Source organism: Pavona decussata, unplaced genomic scaffold (assembly GCF_977016875.1).
Source record: "Pavona decussata unplaced genomic scaffold, jaPavDecu1.1 SCAFFOLD_6, whole genome shotgun sequence".
NCBI classification, from domain to species: domain Eukaryota; kingdom Metazoa; phylum Cnidaria; class Anthozoa; order Scleractinia; family Agariciidae; genus Pavona; species Pavona decussata.
The window spans coordinates 3,960,265-3,976,150 of NW_028145430.1; the positions used below are offsets into that span (position 1 = coordinate 3,960,265).

General features: G+C 37.8%; 2 protein-coding genes across 4 annotated transcripts; both read left to right on the forward strand.

The window, feature by feature from the left end:
* The first annotated feature begins 1,116 nt into the window (after window positions 1-1,116).
* On the forward strand, window positions 1,117-5,634 carry LOC146489260 (melanocortin receptor 5-like). 2 transcript variants are annotated; one of them, XM_085107562.1, is made up of 3 exons: window positions 1,117-1,642; window positions 2,107-2,333; window positions 3,902-5,634. In XM_085107562.1, exon 3 carries the CDS (start codon window positions 3,915-3,917, stop codon window positions 4,974-4,976), a length of 1,062 nt encoding a protein of 353 aa, XP_084963688.1. In that variant the 5' UTR covers window positions 1,117-1,642; window positions 2,107-2,333; window positions 3,902-3,914; the 3' UTR covers window positions 4,977-5,634. The 2 variants fall into 2 exon arrangements, with proteins under 2 accessions (XP_084963688.1, XP_084963678.1); XM_085107552.1 differs by lacking the exons at window positions 1,117-1,642; window positions 2,107-2,333 and adding an exon at window positions 2,351-2,481.
* Window positions 5,635-11,187: 5,553 nt separating this feature from the next.
* LOC146489261 (adenosine receptor A3-like) lies at window positions 11,188-14,070 on the forward strand. Of its 2 annotated transcripts, XM_085107533.1 has the most exons (3): window positions 11,188-11,781; window positions 12,079-13,230; window positions 13,947-14,070. In XM_085107533.1, exons 2-3 carry the CDS (start codon window positions 12,173-12,175, stop codon window positions 14,068-14,070), a joined length of 1,182 nt encoding a protein of 393 aa, XP_084963659.1. In that variant the 5' UTR covers window positions 11,188-11,781; window positions 12,079-12,172. The 2 variants fall into 2 exon arrangements, with proteins under 2 accessions (XP_084963659.1, XP_084963650.1); XM_085107524.1 differs by lacking the exon at window positions 11,188-11,781 and having other exon boundaries at window positions 11,790-13,230.
* Window positions 14,071-15,886: the final 1,816 nt, after the last annotated feature.

Sequence of the window (15,886 nt, forward strand, 5' to 3'; positions counted from 1 at the left end):
AAAATTTTTCAAGAAGAATTACTCAAGGCAATCATGAATATTTCAAATCTCAGCAATATCTCAAAGAGAATATCTCGCACGCTTTCCTGTGAAACAGTGAAAAGAAAGACTAAATTGAAAAGGAACCGTCTCAATACTACGAAATATTGTCAACAAATCATGAGACCGAAATTGTATTTGGACAGCAGCATTACGCATTAAAAATTGGCGGCTACAACACAGAACACCATTGACAGTTATTGATTATTCAAATTTGTTGTGCCACAAAATGGTCAGTTATTTTCATTTGATGGGATGTTCGATGTTAAGGTTATCGCAGCCTAGTGTTTACCTTACAAACAAGTAAGTTGTAAATTAAGCGATAAAACCAAGGTTTCCTTTTAGCATAATAATGGCCGGGATAAGATCAAAAGCTACATGTGCATAGCAGGTCACTCTTGGGCAAAAAATCTACAGTTTTTAAACTGTAGAGACGAAGTAAGTCAATTGTGCCCATCTGTAAGTGAACAGCTATTTACATATGGAAAGGCAGAAAGAAGTTTGCCGCTTCCAGTTTAGATTAAACAAAGCTCTTGGACCGGGCTATCAAAGGGGAATCCGTAAAAAACGTTTTTGCGAAAGACTGATCTTTGAAATTAACATCAGCAGGTTGAATTGTTTTCTTTGTTGGTGGCTTATTAAATGGGCCAAAAGCTTTAGTGTCTGAGTTTAACAGCATTTGACAACTTATATGTAAAAAGACGGCACCTGAACTTTAAATGGGTTTCTATAAAAGATAGTGTTAAGGAAGTTTTACATTTCAGTTGGTTGGTTTTATTTATTGGCTATGCGTTGCCGTAGTTGTGTTTTATTAATGTCACCTTGAGAAGTTTGCTGCATTGTTGACAGTGAATCAGATAGCGTCCTACTGAGAGAGGAATAAATTTCATCAGTTTTGAGTTTTGCGGCCTACTGAGAGAGGAATAAATTTCATCAGTTTTGAGTTTTGCGGCCCTATTGAAACGCAAAAATAACAGATGATATAATGTCCAAATATCACACAATTTAGTTGCTACTTATGATAAACAGGGAAGATATATTAGAGTATATATAAGAAAGCTCGTGTTACTGCTGGACTGACAAAGTCTGAGTACTTTTCCGGCTTTATGCATTAAGCACTCACATTTTTCTGTAAGTGGACACAGCGTTCTTGATTTGATAATTAGTAATGTGGTGAGACTTGTAGTTAGTTCTGTTGCTCCGTGGATTCCCCGTCGAGCATTAAAGATTACAAAGGATTGTTTGGTTTACAAATAGGAGCAAAACGCGCGCTCACCACCAAAGCAGTGTTGCCGGAGATTTTGGCGTAGGAAGCCTCATAATTTACAACTCCTCTGGAAGTACTCAGCGCAAGGTTTCCTGTGCCAAGAAAACTTGGTTTTGTATCGCGATAAAAAAAAAAATTAAAATTCGAGCCCTTCCGTAAACATCTTTTTTTTAGGCGAATGCTTATTACCTGAAACGTTTTCATAGGAGGTCACAACAAGACAGCTGCGTGCGGTTCTGGCGTGGTTTTACTCCCGGGTATTTATCTTCTGGAACAGTCACGATACGAGCTTAAGGTGTTAATCTTTAATCAACGTTCTTTTCCCACCCATTGTCGGTAGGTAAAAATTATTCGCTAAGAGCAATGAAACAGCGCTGTGCCCTGTTGTTGCATTTAATTTAATTCCACCGTACGTTAATGGTTGTTCAAAAAAGTAGGTAACATTTCCATATTAAAAACGATAAAAATACTTTTCATCCGAAGAGACTGCGGCGACTAAAGAGCAAGTAGGTACGATATGTTAAAGATTCTTTCAGTCGGGATTAAAGATGTATTTCTACTCATAATTATTCTACGTAATTAAAAAAATTCGCCTGGTGTATTTGTCATGAATTTTTATGGCACTCGCCTAATGAGTTACTGTCGGGTGGATAGAAAACAGGCTCCCCGCCTTTAACTGCTGCTTTCATAAAATTGTTAAAATATCATGTTTGTTGGCCCTCCATCAAATCAGATGAAAATATCCTATTCACTTAGCGATAATTACTAAGGAATTGTAAATTATTTTTAAAATATTTTAGGGGATCTGTTGCGTCTACCTAGCTTTAGGAAAAATTTTCCCTCAAAGACAAAACTACCGATTCTTTTCAAGATATCTGGATCCTCGGCCACTCCGTAAGAGACACACTATGGATTTCTTATTCGCAGGTGCAAGCAGTCAAGAGTTTTCGTTTTCAATGTTGCTACATCAGTTACCAACAGCCAGTAAAAAAGGAATACTCTAGACATAACAGCTTGTGCAAAACAGGTATCCATCTCTTACATAATCAAGCTTACCTGCTCTCGTACAACAGTGTCACTCTTTTGTATCGTATTCCCTCGCGTAGTAGACAATCACTACTATTTTTAATCTGCCTTAAAACGGGCTGATTATACAGAGCGGGTTAATATTCGAGGTAAGTTTGAGCAGTAATAGTTTGGAAAACGACCACAGCAGGGGTGCGATTGTTTGAGGGCCGGTTATTACAGGAGGATATTTGATATATTGCTGCAATGCTGCAGTACAAACCTTATATCGATAATGTTAGGAAAATAGCGAGTTAATAATTCCCAGGCCCCAGTTGTGCAAAGAGTAGAAACCTTTATCCAGTTGCTAACCATCATAACAATACGGGGATGGATCCAACAAATGGACTGATAGTGGCAGCCATCGGCGCTATTTAAGCTGACGTCCGGTGCTATTTCCTAGTAGTAATGTCAGACGGACATGTCTGTTGCCCGTTCGTCCGTTCGTCTCGATCATTAAGTTTAAACATTCGATATTCCTTATCTACGTGTGGAGAATAAAAATCACACCCGTAATTATATGGGTAAGAAAACCCTTTTTTAGTGAAATTGATTGCCCCCTTGCAGAAAACTAATCATTAATTCTTTCAAAAATGAGGGTGATATTTATTGTTTATCATAAAACTTATCGATAATTGTTTTTAGCATCAATTTTATCAACAATTGACGCATTTTTGCCATGCACCCTTTTTAGTGTCTAGGTAATTTAGCAAATTTGACTGGCGACTTTAGGTAGCCTATGAGACGTTTAATTTGTAGCACGACGACTTCCACTAATGTTCAACGTCTTCTGCACTCAAAAAATTCATGTGCTAAAAAAATATTATTAAAGAATCTGGACATTGTATTCCTCCACTGCAACAAAAATGGTATCTTTTTATTATCTAAGCGTATTAAGAATTGCATAGAAATGTTTTTCTTTTGTACAGGTTCAGACCTGTCTGGAGCCTTCTGTGTGTAAACCGCAATGAAAATATGTCCGGCCTTAACGTATTCAACCCCGTACATAGGACGAGATAGTGTCAGTTTTTTGTTAAATTAATCCGTGAGCGGTGAGGAATCGATTCATTACTTCAATATTCTTTGAAGCTATATTTAAACTTTGCCCAACTTTTGAGAAAGTACTGTTTCTACTTGTTCCACACACACTCAATATCACAACCTAGCAGTGAGTTCGTTATTTTGTCGGAAAAACTGTTTACTCGGTTTCCAAATAGTAAACAAGAATAAATGTATTTGAACAGGTGTGTTCAAATACAATTTAACAACAATTCTGATTTCCACGCGATAAAAACAATATTTTAGGATATTCCAGTTCCTCTGAATATCATTCAATTCCGTAGCATCCAGTTTAACATCCTCATTAAGGAACCCCGTAATGGGCATAAATATTGGTGAAAATACTCTTCATTAAATATGTGTTGCCTGCAGCCCATGGCCTGCTGAGGAGACCGACATGTGGTGAAAATGTATTATGAGAGCCTACTTAAATAGGCACGTAAATCATTTTGTTTTCTCGGTTTATTACAGATCGTGATGCGGAATGATGCTCAACACTTCCAACGACACCAACTCCAGCGGTCCCACTGTCTCCTCCACGAAACTAAGAGGTCCTTTTATCGAGTTACAATACCTTGTCATATGGTGTTTAGTGTATCTGATCATCGCCACGTTCGCCATACTAGGAAACATCCTGATCATATTGGTGTTTATTAAGAAACGAAACTTAAGGACGAGGACCAACTACTTCGTAATTGGCTTAGCAGTCGGTGATATATTGGTGGGTACTGCAACCATTCCCCTGTACGTGACTTTGTTGATTCTTTTGTTTAAACAAGACTACAAGGCATCGTCTGTTGTGCAGGCAATATTCAGTCCCATGGACATCCTGTCGGGCATGCTGTCTATTCTCCATTTGATGACGATCAGTGTCGAGCGAGTGTATGCAATTGCATTCCCTCTGCGACACCGCACATCGAGCGCCCGACTTAACATCGTAATACTGGCCATAGTCTGGCTCACGGCTGCTGGTATTGCCTCGCTTAACTTCTTCATACCCAAAGGCCCCGAATGGAAGGGAACATTCCTTATTTATTCAACACTTGGCTTTTTTGTGCCATTTTCGGTAATTTTCTTTGCTTACACGTCAATATGGCTCATCGTGAGAGGTCGTGTGAAGATATCACGTAACAGACCAAGAGCTCGAGCGATGAAGAAAGAAACCCGCACAGCCCTTACCATCTTTGCCCTGATTCTTCTCTTTCTGGTCACGTGGTTGCCGTTTTTCAGCCTAAACATAGTACTTTTCTCGTGCTCTAACTGCGCAGTCGCAGTGCCGCTGCAACTTGTTCTGTTTTTCAAGGCACTGCATTACTGCGGATCGGCACTTAATCCTGTGGTGTACTCAGCACGCATGCCCGAGTTTCGTCGCCCAATTGCCATGTTACTGAAAAAAAGAAGAATGACGGGTTCTGTGTATCATTCTAGAGACCGGCAATCCTTAAGGAGAGAAAGCACTCGCCAACAAAATGTTGAACTCTCTGACCTTTATGATCAGCAAAGCGCTACAGCTGGTATTAAAGATACAGAAAAATTGCCAGTGTAAGAAGAACTGAACAAGAGAGTGTTTCGCTGGGAAAACGGTTTATCTTTTTTCAAAATAAATGCAAGAAGACCTTTTGCAATAGAATATATCGCTATGCTCATCAATACATGTATGTGTTAACCACGCTAAAAACATTCTGAAGGAAAGATTAATTCTTTGAGTGGGGAGCAGGGATGGCGCAGTGGTGAGAACACTCGCCTCCCACCAATGTGCCCCAGGTTTAATTTCCGGACTCGCGTTATATGTGGGTTGAGTTTGTTGTTGGTTATCCTTCCTGCTCCGAGAGGTTTTTTACTCCGGGGACTCCGGTTTTCCCCTCTCCTCAAAACCAACATTCCAAATTCCAGTTCGATCTGGAAAGTGTCCTCAAGTGGTGCTCTGTGATAAATATGTTGACACTTAAATAATAAAGGACGTATTTTAAATTTAGTTAACATAACTTGCGCAGTTATGACCATAGGTTGTAAGCAGTCTCTCTCTTGTCTCTCCACGCTTTGCAAGTCCCAGCAGGGCGAAAAGCTCAAGTTCTTTCCAGGTAGTTAGTGTTCTGTTGAAATCAATGATCATTTTAGCCATGTTTTACATACGTTTTAGCCATGTTTCACTGTTAAACATATTGGTACTAGTGGTTTATTAACTAAAGAAAGAACGATCCTTTAATTTTTACTATAGAAGACTGCAAATGAAAGTTGGACCGCTAGCACTAAGAACACAAAAGATGGATCAGTGTATGTTAAAGTGCTAAGTGAACCCATGAAATTCTTACTGAGCATTAGCCCTAGTAAGGAAATGGGAAATCGCACGAGACAAATAAGAAATATCCGTCTCGAATTACTTCAACTTTTTAGCTTGGAGATTACCCATCGGAACAAAAGCTATCTTGTACTAAGTTTTTATACGACATGTCGGCTGTCATACGGGAAATGTAGGAAATTTTTGGTATCCGAAGATTTTGCACTGTCTAACAAGTGATGGCAATGTATACCGTCTCACCTCGTACGATAAATAATTACTTTTCAGTTCTATTTTCAGCAAGGCTTTCACAAATGTTCGTTATACTGAACGCACACTAAATTACCTATAAAAATAGTATTGGGTCTTTACTTGGTGAGCGTACGATATAGGACAATTGTATGGTGCTTAGCACTCGGGCAGAAGAATTGTGACTGTCTAAATTAGCTCCCCTGTTATTGATCGTTCATCTGCTTCACTACAATGTGTTTTTACAGTGGACTATTGTAGGTTATTCCAAAAAAGAAGCTGTGTTTATTGATATGTATCAGTTGTCGTTTAAGGAAACCCATTTAGATTGGACGGCTATGGGCTTGAAATTAAAAATTAAAACGACAAAGAGAGAACTAATGATAAACAACGAGGACGAATTTTCAACAGCATCTTAAATATAATTTATAGCTCATCATCGAAGGAAAGTGAGCGAAAAGTATACTGACCAAACCGACAAGGATATCAACGAGCACAGCTAGGATTACCAACACAACACCAACTGTAAACAACAGTTCACTGAACGGATCAGATACCATCAACTAGCTAATGATGTTTGCTATCCAAAGTTTTCGCTAAGTAAAATAATGTCCAAAATTTATTTACCAATTGATCATCATTTATAAAGATAGATGTATAGAAAAACATAGCGATTAGTCTATTTTACATTTGTCTAGAAAATAACCTAGCCACTATTAAAGAATGCCTGCTTTAAATATACTTAGCAGTCTACTTCCTTATATGAATGAGTTGCTCGCCTTGAGTGGAGCTTCCACTTTAAGATGAACCCGATTACTGTCACAAATACGGAGGTAAAAGCTATGTTGCGTCCTGATTCGGATTTGGATTGTTAAAATGTCGGCATCCGCGTCGAAGAAGATTGAGATGCGTTTTAATACCCATGTGGGGATCACAAGCAAAAAATCTACACGTTTCACGATATCACAAGGTTATTTCAGAATCACATCTCCGCCAGCAAAACACTCGCAATTCCTAACAACTACAGCAATTAAATAAAATTAAATAAATAAATAAAACGATTATCTATCAATGTCTGGCACACCTAAAATCAACAAAACGCTTATTGGCTGAAAAGGTCTATCAGATACAGCTATTAGACAATGACATAGTGCCTACACACAGTGCGCAGATCAAAACGATAAGGCACTGTGCAGATCCCGACACACATAAATAATACACTTTGGGTACATCATGCGAGTTTCATAGAGTCATGGTCTGTGGCATGGTGTGATATGGTGTGTCATTTTGATTATGGTGTTGTGATTTTGGTGCGAAATTATGATCTGTTTGCCTTCCACATGTTACGTTCTCGCCGAATATATGTGATTAAAAATTAAAGGTTTTAATCTAATTTTCCTGCAATTCTCATATCTGACTGAACCAGCAATGACCTGCAAATTCCGCAAACTGTCTCTCGAGTAGGCTCACAAGTCTCAAGGAAATTTAAGGTAGCTGGCGCCAGTTTCCATTACTCTCCACTACTGGTACTTTGACAGATCGATACTATTACTCTTTTTTAGTTAATACAACAATAATGATATCAAAAACATGCGTTAATATTGGTGCACAAGTTATGGTCAATTTCTCGACGTCATAGGTTACCATAGCAACAATACAACCTGTTAAAAATACACCGTCACCAACCTATACACCTTTGAATGGTTATATCTCAAAAACGAGCTTGGTGACCCCCACTTTTTCTTATGGAACTGTAATCAGCATGTTTAGATACAATTTTTTGCAAAGTTTTTAAAAAAATCTACCAGAGCGGTTCAGAGCCAACTTAAATTTTCGAGATGGAAGTTGCTTATGGGTGTGATCATTAGTCTTTATGTGCGAGAATTGTGTATGTCCGGGTTTTTCATGTAATTTATCCCGTATTGTAATTGAATTTTCAGCTTTATTTTAACACTTTAGTATTGTGCACCTATACACCTCAGTAAGAATTAATAACAAAAAAACATGTTTGACATAAGGCTATGTCCCGTAACTCTTCTTTCTATCGTTTCTTGACTATTGTTTATTTCTTTGGTTCTTGTTACGGTTTCGAAGTTTATTCCGCTGAGTGTTTGGAACTAAACTAAACGTGTTTATAGCCTAAGATGAAAACCTTTTAGTTTTAGCCTTGATAACACTGATTCACTGGTTCGTATAAGCGTTGAAACACTATGAAATCACGCCGAAGTCATGTTTGCTGTTACAGCAATCTTCGAAAAGCGCTAGTTTTTTTTTCAATATAATTGTTATATAATTGATTTCAGGTAGATTCCACATTCAACACCAATGGCAGCTTTGGACCCTGTGTTATTCTGGATTTACTTTATCATTCTATGTATCATCAGGGTCATTTCATTACTAACTAACGGCATCGTTTTAACTTGGAAGCCGTCCTCTCCTGATGTACAGTACAATTTGACAAGGCTCGTACACTTATTGACCAGCCAAGCCCTCGCAAACCTCGTAACAGCAGTTGTTATTATACCAGTGTGGTTATTTATCCTAATCATGGAACAGAAAAAACAGACTTCATTTAACCTTAAGGAAATAGATGACATTTGTTACTACAGTTTTGATGTTTTTCATCAATTGTTAACTGTGTTCCATCTGGTTGTTATAGCAACAGAAAGACTATGTGCTATTTGCTGGCCAGTCATGCACCGCACGGCACCAGATCGTGCCAACTACATTGCAAGCATCACTCCCTGGCTGATTGCATCCTCAGTATCTTCCATCGTCATAGTTGTATACAATTTCACGAAAATGCCAGTTACTGTAACTCTCACTTCAATTGGCAGCTTCGGTTTTCCATGTTTTATCATCTTTGCTATATTCCTGGACATTTCTTTCAGACTACTTGGTAAAGTATTGACTCCAAGCATGAAAATCGACGTTTCAATGACCAAAGGAGTGGCAGTCATATTTTTTTGTTACTTTACCATAAGCTTGCCGTACCACACTATCAGTCCACTGAAGTTCTTTTGTTCTTCTTGCAATCTGAGCCAGCAATCGTTATCCCTGGGATTACGATGCCTTTTTTACAGTAGTTCAGCCGTGATTCCTGTAGTATGTATATCACGAGTGCCCCAATTGAGAGCCAAAGTGCAGTGGTGCTGTTTCAGGTTTCACGCCATTAACGAACAGTCGCGGAATGAATTGTATATGATGGAAATTCCAGGCATTCAGTCGCGGAATAAATGTATCCTAGTTAACGCAATGTGCAAGATGATATATATCTTTAAAGCGGGCTGGAATGGGTATATGTTAAACGGGAAATGCATACGGATGGTCAAAACTCAGTGAAAACTGTATAAGAGATAATAAGAATAACACGCGTTAAAAGTAACTTGCATTATGCACTTTATTTTAATGTAAGGACACATTCCTTTTAGTGCTAGTCAATTGTTGTTGGAATTTATGATTGATCGCTTCAATAACAATCTGTTAATAATATTCCTTTTATGAAATGACGTCCAAACAATCGTTAAAAGAAAATCTTGTGACTTTTCGTAGGGCCAGAACACTTCACCGTAGGAAAAGATTCACTTTCGCTGGGGCATCGATGTGAACTGCACTGCCAGGTCAGATGAAAGTGTTTTGAAAGCTGTCCGAACCTTTCCAATTAATCCCCGAAGACTTCCGAAGATTACCGAAGCATTCAGGCCAACAATGTTTCCCAAGGAGGATCGGAAGACATTGTTTCCAATACACACTTAATTTCATTTTCATCTAATACTGAGAATGACTCTCGCTGTGCTTGATTAATTGTCGGGTATAAAAAGATGCACATGTTTATTTCATCTGTATGTGCTTGGAGTCAATTATTATTTTATTTATCGTTACCTTTATTTCACGTGGTAACGATAATTAAAATAATCATTTGTATCACGATGCAAAAAATAAAAGTTGTAGATCGCAGCACTTTCACTGCTTGCTGGTAGTGTTCATCAGGAGGTCGCCTTATTATAACCTGCAAACAAGCCCCCAATTGGGGTATAGAGCGAAGACAGAAATCCGCGCGCCTAGCTTGATCATCGTTATTCCGGAAAGAAACTGTCTCTTCAGCGGTAGGCGCAATCAAGAGTAAACCGTAGTCGACCTTATCTTTTTTAAGCACACGCAGTATGCAGTCGAACGTTGAGATCTACAACTTCATTGGCTACATCGTGAGTTAAATCATTTTTTTTTTATTTATTGCTATAGTGTGGACGGGAATTAGCTCCTGTGGCGAGAATGGCTGATACATGACGCGATTGGAGGGCCATACCTGGGTCTATAAAAGTGCACATACGGCCCCTTGATGATGACAATGACGATGGTGATTGAAGATGTTCCACCAGGATGATCAAAATCTCTTTCACAGCACTTACAGATGAAAACATACCCTGCCCTCTTCAGTGCCAACGGTCAACACAAATCTAGTTAAGACAGCAACACGTTTCTGTCTAGTTCGACCATTATAATAATCATGATTCCTTGTCTTGTCCCTTTTTTTCTTTTCTTTTTATACTATTTTATTAATTTGAGCCAGTTTGAGATTTTATTGTTGCTATTTGTGAGCAGTTTTTATATTACAAAGTCTCAAGAAACTAAAATAGTGTGATCACAGTAGCACTAACAACAAAACTCTATCCCTTTAGGTAAAGATAATCAGGTACGAAACATTTATTCGTTAAGTTTCTTTTCGACATTGCTATGATTTAAAAGACAGCTAACCGAAACACATCAACCAAAGTCGCTTCGCTATTCCTCATGACGCGGGTGGAAAAAAAATCCTGGGGAAAGTGGCATACAGGTTTTTTTTTTTAAACAGTAGCTACTGACAAAAAAAGAAGATTGTTTGGTTAAGCGCTTCAAAACGAAACGTCTCCCTGTTTGTCTTTTCTAAGATTTCTAGAAAATTTTAATTGTTTAGGAACGGATATCTTTAAACTAACGAGAAACAGTCAAAGAAAAGAAATACGTCGCGCTGCATCTGCGACTTTGATTTATTGAATAAATAAAGTTGTTCACAAACAGGACAAAAATTAATTAGCGAAATAAGGCCTAAAAGAAAAATTAATGCTGAAATATGGAAAGCTTTTCACTCAGCTCTTTATTCTTTGGTTAAACGAAACGAAGGTGATTTCTGCGTTTATTGAAATTGCCAGTAAATTAACAGCTTGACTAATAGATGATAATTTCTAAATTGTGCAGGCTGTGAATAGTTTGCTCTGCTCGCTTTGTGCTTGCTGAGGCTGAATAAACACAATCATTTGAAAATGTAAATTGAACAGATAAAGCAACAAAAACAAAAATTCAAGGTAGTATATAGGATGCATCAAATTTTTCCTGCTAATTAATTTTATTTTCGCTGAAAATAGTTTGGATTGTGAACATCAAATTCTATGGAAACTATGCTTATTTTTTCGGAAATCTCAATAACGATGACTAGGTCTTTCCGTCGAGTTGTAATAAAAGGTGTTATGGTAAAGCAAAAATCCAACTGGCCACCTCCAAAGTTTTTGTCCGAGGTAAAATAATTTCATGGACTTAGTTCCCATGACACCTTGTTAGGTCTCGTCAACTTCTAGATTTCCTTAATCCGTCACTTTGTTTATCTAAGTTATTTGTTCGCGGAAAGACAAACTCAAAGGCTGTTCTTTTATCAGAGTGCTAAAATACAAGAATACACCAGGCGAACACAGACATGTTCCATCCGTAACACAGCCCAGAAAAAGGTTAAAAATTTCATTACGTTTACCTTAGAATTGAAGAGGGTGTATGTACTTTTTCACTGTATTGAGTAAGTGAATCATTTTTTGCCTTACATAAATTCGTTTTTCTTTCAAATTATAACTTTTTAGACAAAGAAAAAATTAATTCAGACCTTTTAAAATAACACAATACTCAGCTCGCACACCCTAAGCATTTGTTAGAAAAACAACAGAACATCAGTTTCACCCTAACTGTGAAACTGTGAACCTTAATATATGTGTCCATTCTTTTCCCATCTAGTTTTATTAAAAAGCAATTCAGTGAATATTCCAACAGTGATTTCTAAAAAAATAACACTTTTCTGCGACGATTTCTTCTTCCTTAGCGAAAGGAAACAAATCAACCGAAAGACTGGAAACTGCTTCTGCAACAAACTGAAAATACAGCGACACGAGCAGATAAGGACAACCATAAATCCGATGAATAACACTGCAAGCTGTTTCCCGCTCACTAATTCATCTTGTGCAGAGCAAACGAACGAACAAAACACGACGAAAACACTTCTAGTGGCCCGCACAAGCCCTGGGGTTAAAGTTCTGTTTTGCATCATCTACTCCGTTATTTCCATGGCTATTGTATTGGGAAACATTGTTGTTATTTCAGTATTTCTTCAAAAGCGGAAACTGCGCACTCGCACGGCTTATTTTCTTGTGAGCCTTGCGTTGTCAGACATCATCGTTGGGAGTGTTGGTGTACCGTCATTTATATACATCCTCGCCAATTCGGTGGAATTTCCCAGCTTTGTGTATATTCTATGGAACACTATCGACGTGTTTGGAGCCACTGCATCTATTTGGCATTTAATGATGATAAGTATAGAAAGATTTTACGCTATAAGATGGCCATTTTTGCATCGTATTTCTTCCAAAAAGCCTTATTTGTGTCTTGTGTTTCTGGTTTGGGGCGTGTCCGCAACATTGTGTTGCATTACTGTGAAAGTAGCATCCAGCTGGCGTAATTACACGCTTTTCGTCTCCGTGGTATCATTTCTTTGGCCTTTAGCGGTTATAGTTGCTGTCTACGTAGCCATGTTTATCACTGCATCAAAGAGTGTTTCTCAAAACCATCACCAAGCCCGTGGCGCGGAAAGAGAGGCGCGCATCGCCAAAGCAATCTTGCTCATTATAGGTTTTTTTCTGGTCGCCTGGGGTCCATTCTTTGGCCTAAACTTTGCATACTGGGCGTGTGGTGAATGCGTTGACATCAAATATGAGGTTATTCTTGCATTCAAGATTCTGCAATATAGCAGCTCGCTTGCAAATCCTGCAATATACACTGCCAGACTTCCAGGCTTTTACCAAACAATCTTGGAACTATATGGGCACTGTTTTAAGTGTAAGAAGTCGAACTATCTGGAGGACTTGGAATATCCGCTCACTTCGCCTAAGAATGTATCTTTGATCAGACTTCGTGGCATCGACAATGTTTCGTTCCATCGCTCTTCTTGGGGAGTTAATTCTACCTCTCGTAAGATAAGGTCAGTAAACCCAAGACGAAATGGGAAGATTTCCAACATATTCAGAAGATCGAAAAACTTGACATTCTCCACTGTGCTCTAGCCGGAGGCTAATCTAATCCAATTTTGCTGAATTCTTCACATATACGATTCTAATGCAGTGTTTTTACTACACCTTAACACGCAATTTTGGTAGGATGTTATTCAATCAGGCCTTCTTATTCAGTTTCTTGATTTTTACACATCGTACAATTTAGGTGCGTTTCTGAGACACATCAGGCTAGTTTGCCAGAGCTAAAGTTCAAGCGAGAGCGAGACCAATCTAGGCGGATTAAACTTAGCGCTGAACCCGACTGACAATAGCCTACTGTACTAAAACTCAACAGCGCTACTCAAGAATAAGCTGCACGCCCTTTCTCTTCTTATTATCTATGAAAAGTCGAATAGAAGCACCCAAAGTAAACAAGTCATGGTCGCACGATTCAACGTCTCTGTGTCAACTGTCGAATGAATACGCTTTGTCGAGAATACCGGCCATTCTAATTGAAAGCAAAATCAACTGAAAATAAGCATGTGAATATATCACACGTATGTCTTGGGTAACCTAGGAAGCAAAAAAAGCCTGAGTGCAGAAACACATCAAATCAGCTGATTTCAAGAGTGAGAAATCACGTTATTCATGCTGCAAGCATCCTGACGATAGGGGTTGAAATTTTCTTTCCTTTTTCTGCTCCTAGCAACTTGATCCATGAAAAAGAGTCGAGAGAATTACGAAGGAGACGGAGGGATGACAAGACTAAGAGTAAAATCGAAGAAAACTGTCACTTTCTGTTTGTTTCTTCAAATGCGGGAGAAGTTTAAAAAACCTATGTAAAGCTCAGTAATACCTTACGAATTTCTTTCTTTCCAATCTCCTTGTGGCTTCGTTCCGCGGGATAAAAACGTTGTCCATCAGTGGTGAGTGGCTAAGTTCCTTCTTCCAGATACTGATTTAAGGGTAGACAAACATAACTACGATATTGATGCTAAGCAAGGTTTCTAACCATCATATTGGAAACTCAGTAAACCACAGACAAACTGTTTAGCACCGTTTATTTCAATGAATTGTTGAAAAGTGTACAATTTATGTGACTGGCTAACTACAAATTAATTAACTTTAAATACAAAAAAATCTAATTTTTTGAGATTTTTCGTCATCGTCAAAAGTAAATTCATTGTCATCCACAAATTAGTATATTTGAAAATGAAACAAATGGAAGTGTGAAGTTGAAATGTAAGAACTATACTAAATATCTCGGAGTTTTAATCAATGAAAACCTCTCCTGGAAAAACCATATAGACTTTGTAATAAGTAAGACAATAGGAATGATTGCTAAATTGAGGTACTTTATTCGCTCGTCTGTCCTTATAAATATGTATAAATTTATAATCGTACCATATCTAACTTATGGACTTAATACTTGAGACAATGCCATAAGACGTATCTCAACAAAATCATATTCCTCCAAAAACGCGCATTAAGTCTAATAGAAAAGAACACGCAATTCCCTTTTTATGTCCGTAATTTAATGTTCGATGTTCACGATAACAGTGCCACCAATAAACATAATTAAACTATTTTCGAGACCTTCAGAGTATTCGCACCTATTCTACTTGCTCATCAACATCCCAACACTTTTACGTTAAGAACTCTAGACCTGATGTGCAAAAAAAAAGAAGAAAAGAAATAAGAAAAAGGCTTTTTTTTCCACGTTTTAAAACCTGGAATGATGGGCTCCTGACTTAACCAAAGAAATCCTTTAAGAAAGAATTACAAGAAGCATTCTTAGATATTCTAAAAACGGAGGATAAATATATTGAGATTGACGCAATAACTCTAAAACTTAAACACCATAAGATAAGAAATATCTAATTCAGACATGCCGTTTCCTATTACTCTTTTCTACACGTTTGTTACTACAACAATCTACACTTTAATTCTACTTTCTCTCTTTTTTTATTTTCCTTTTGCTCTTTTTATGTTGTAAAAATATAAGTATATAATGTAATAATGCAGGTTTTAAAGACTGACCCGCCTCGATTAGCGTTATTATTTGCGGGTCAGTATAATATGTACATTATTTTCTGTAAATAAATATTGTTGTCGTTGTTGTTGAAGGGTTCTTTTTTCAATCATAACCTTACTTGGTAGTTCACGTGACTGGAACAGAAAAACGCTTAAACCTCCCAAGGACTACCCTTTATGTGCTAATGGCTAAAGAACGCCCAGATGCTAAACGTGACGTATGGACTTGTTGAAATTTCAGTTATTTTGTGTTATGATGTCACAAACACGTATCATTATACATATTCTTCTGCAAGTTTGTCAGTTATTTTTTGTGTAAATGGCATGTCAATTGTTAAGTAAGTTGGGATAACCTCAGATTTTCGAAAAAAGCTGCAATTCTACCTCCTTCAGCTCCAAGGTTTAGGGGCAAACCTGAAACTTTTTAAGGGTGGTTTATTATTATAAGCTTACGAGACAAACGTACTGTATCATTATCCGTCCAGTTTGATGCCTGTCTTATCCGTAATCCTACAGTGCATTTGCAGAAAACGTTGTCCCATTTCTATCTGCCCGTTGTTCTCTTCTTCAAATAATTTACAGCTTATTTTTAATCCGTACTAAGATCAGCCA

Coding starts and splice junctions, on each gene's coding strand:
- LOC146489261 (XM_085107524.1), top strand. CDS start 11,969: ATGTGTCCATTCTTTTCCCATCTAGTTTTATTAAAAAGCAATTCAGTG. Junction 13,231..13,946: donor TCTACCTCTCGTAAGATAAG/GTCAGTAAACCC, acceptor TTCTGCTCCTAG/CAACTTGATCCATGAAAAAG.
- LOC146489260 (XM_085107562.1), top strand. CDS start 3,915: ATGATGCTCAACACTTCCAACGACACCAACTCCAGCGGTCCCACTGTC.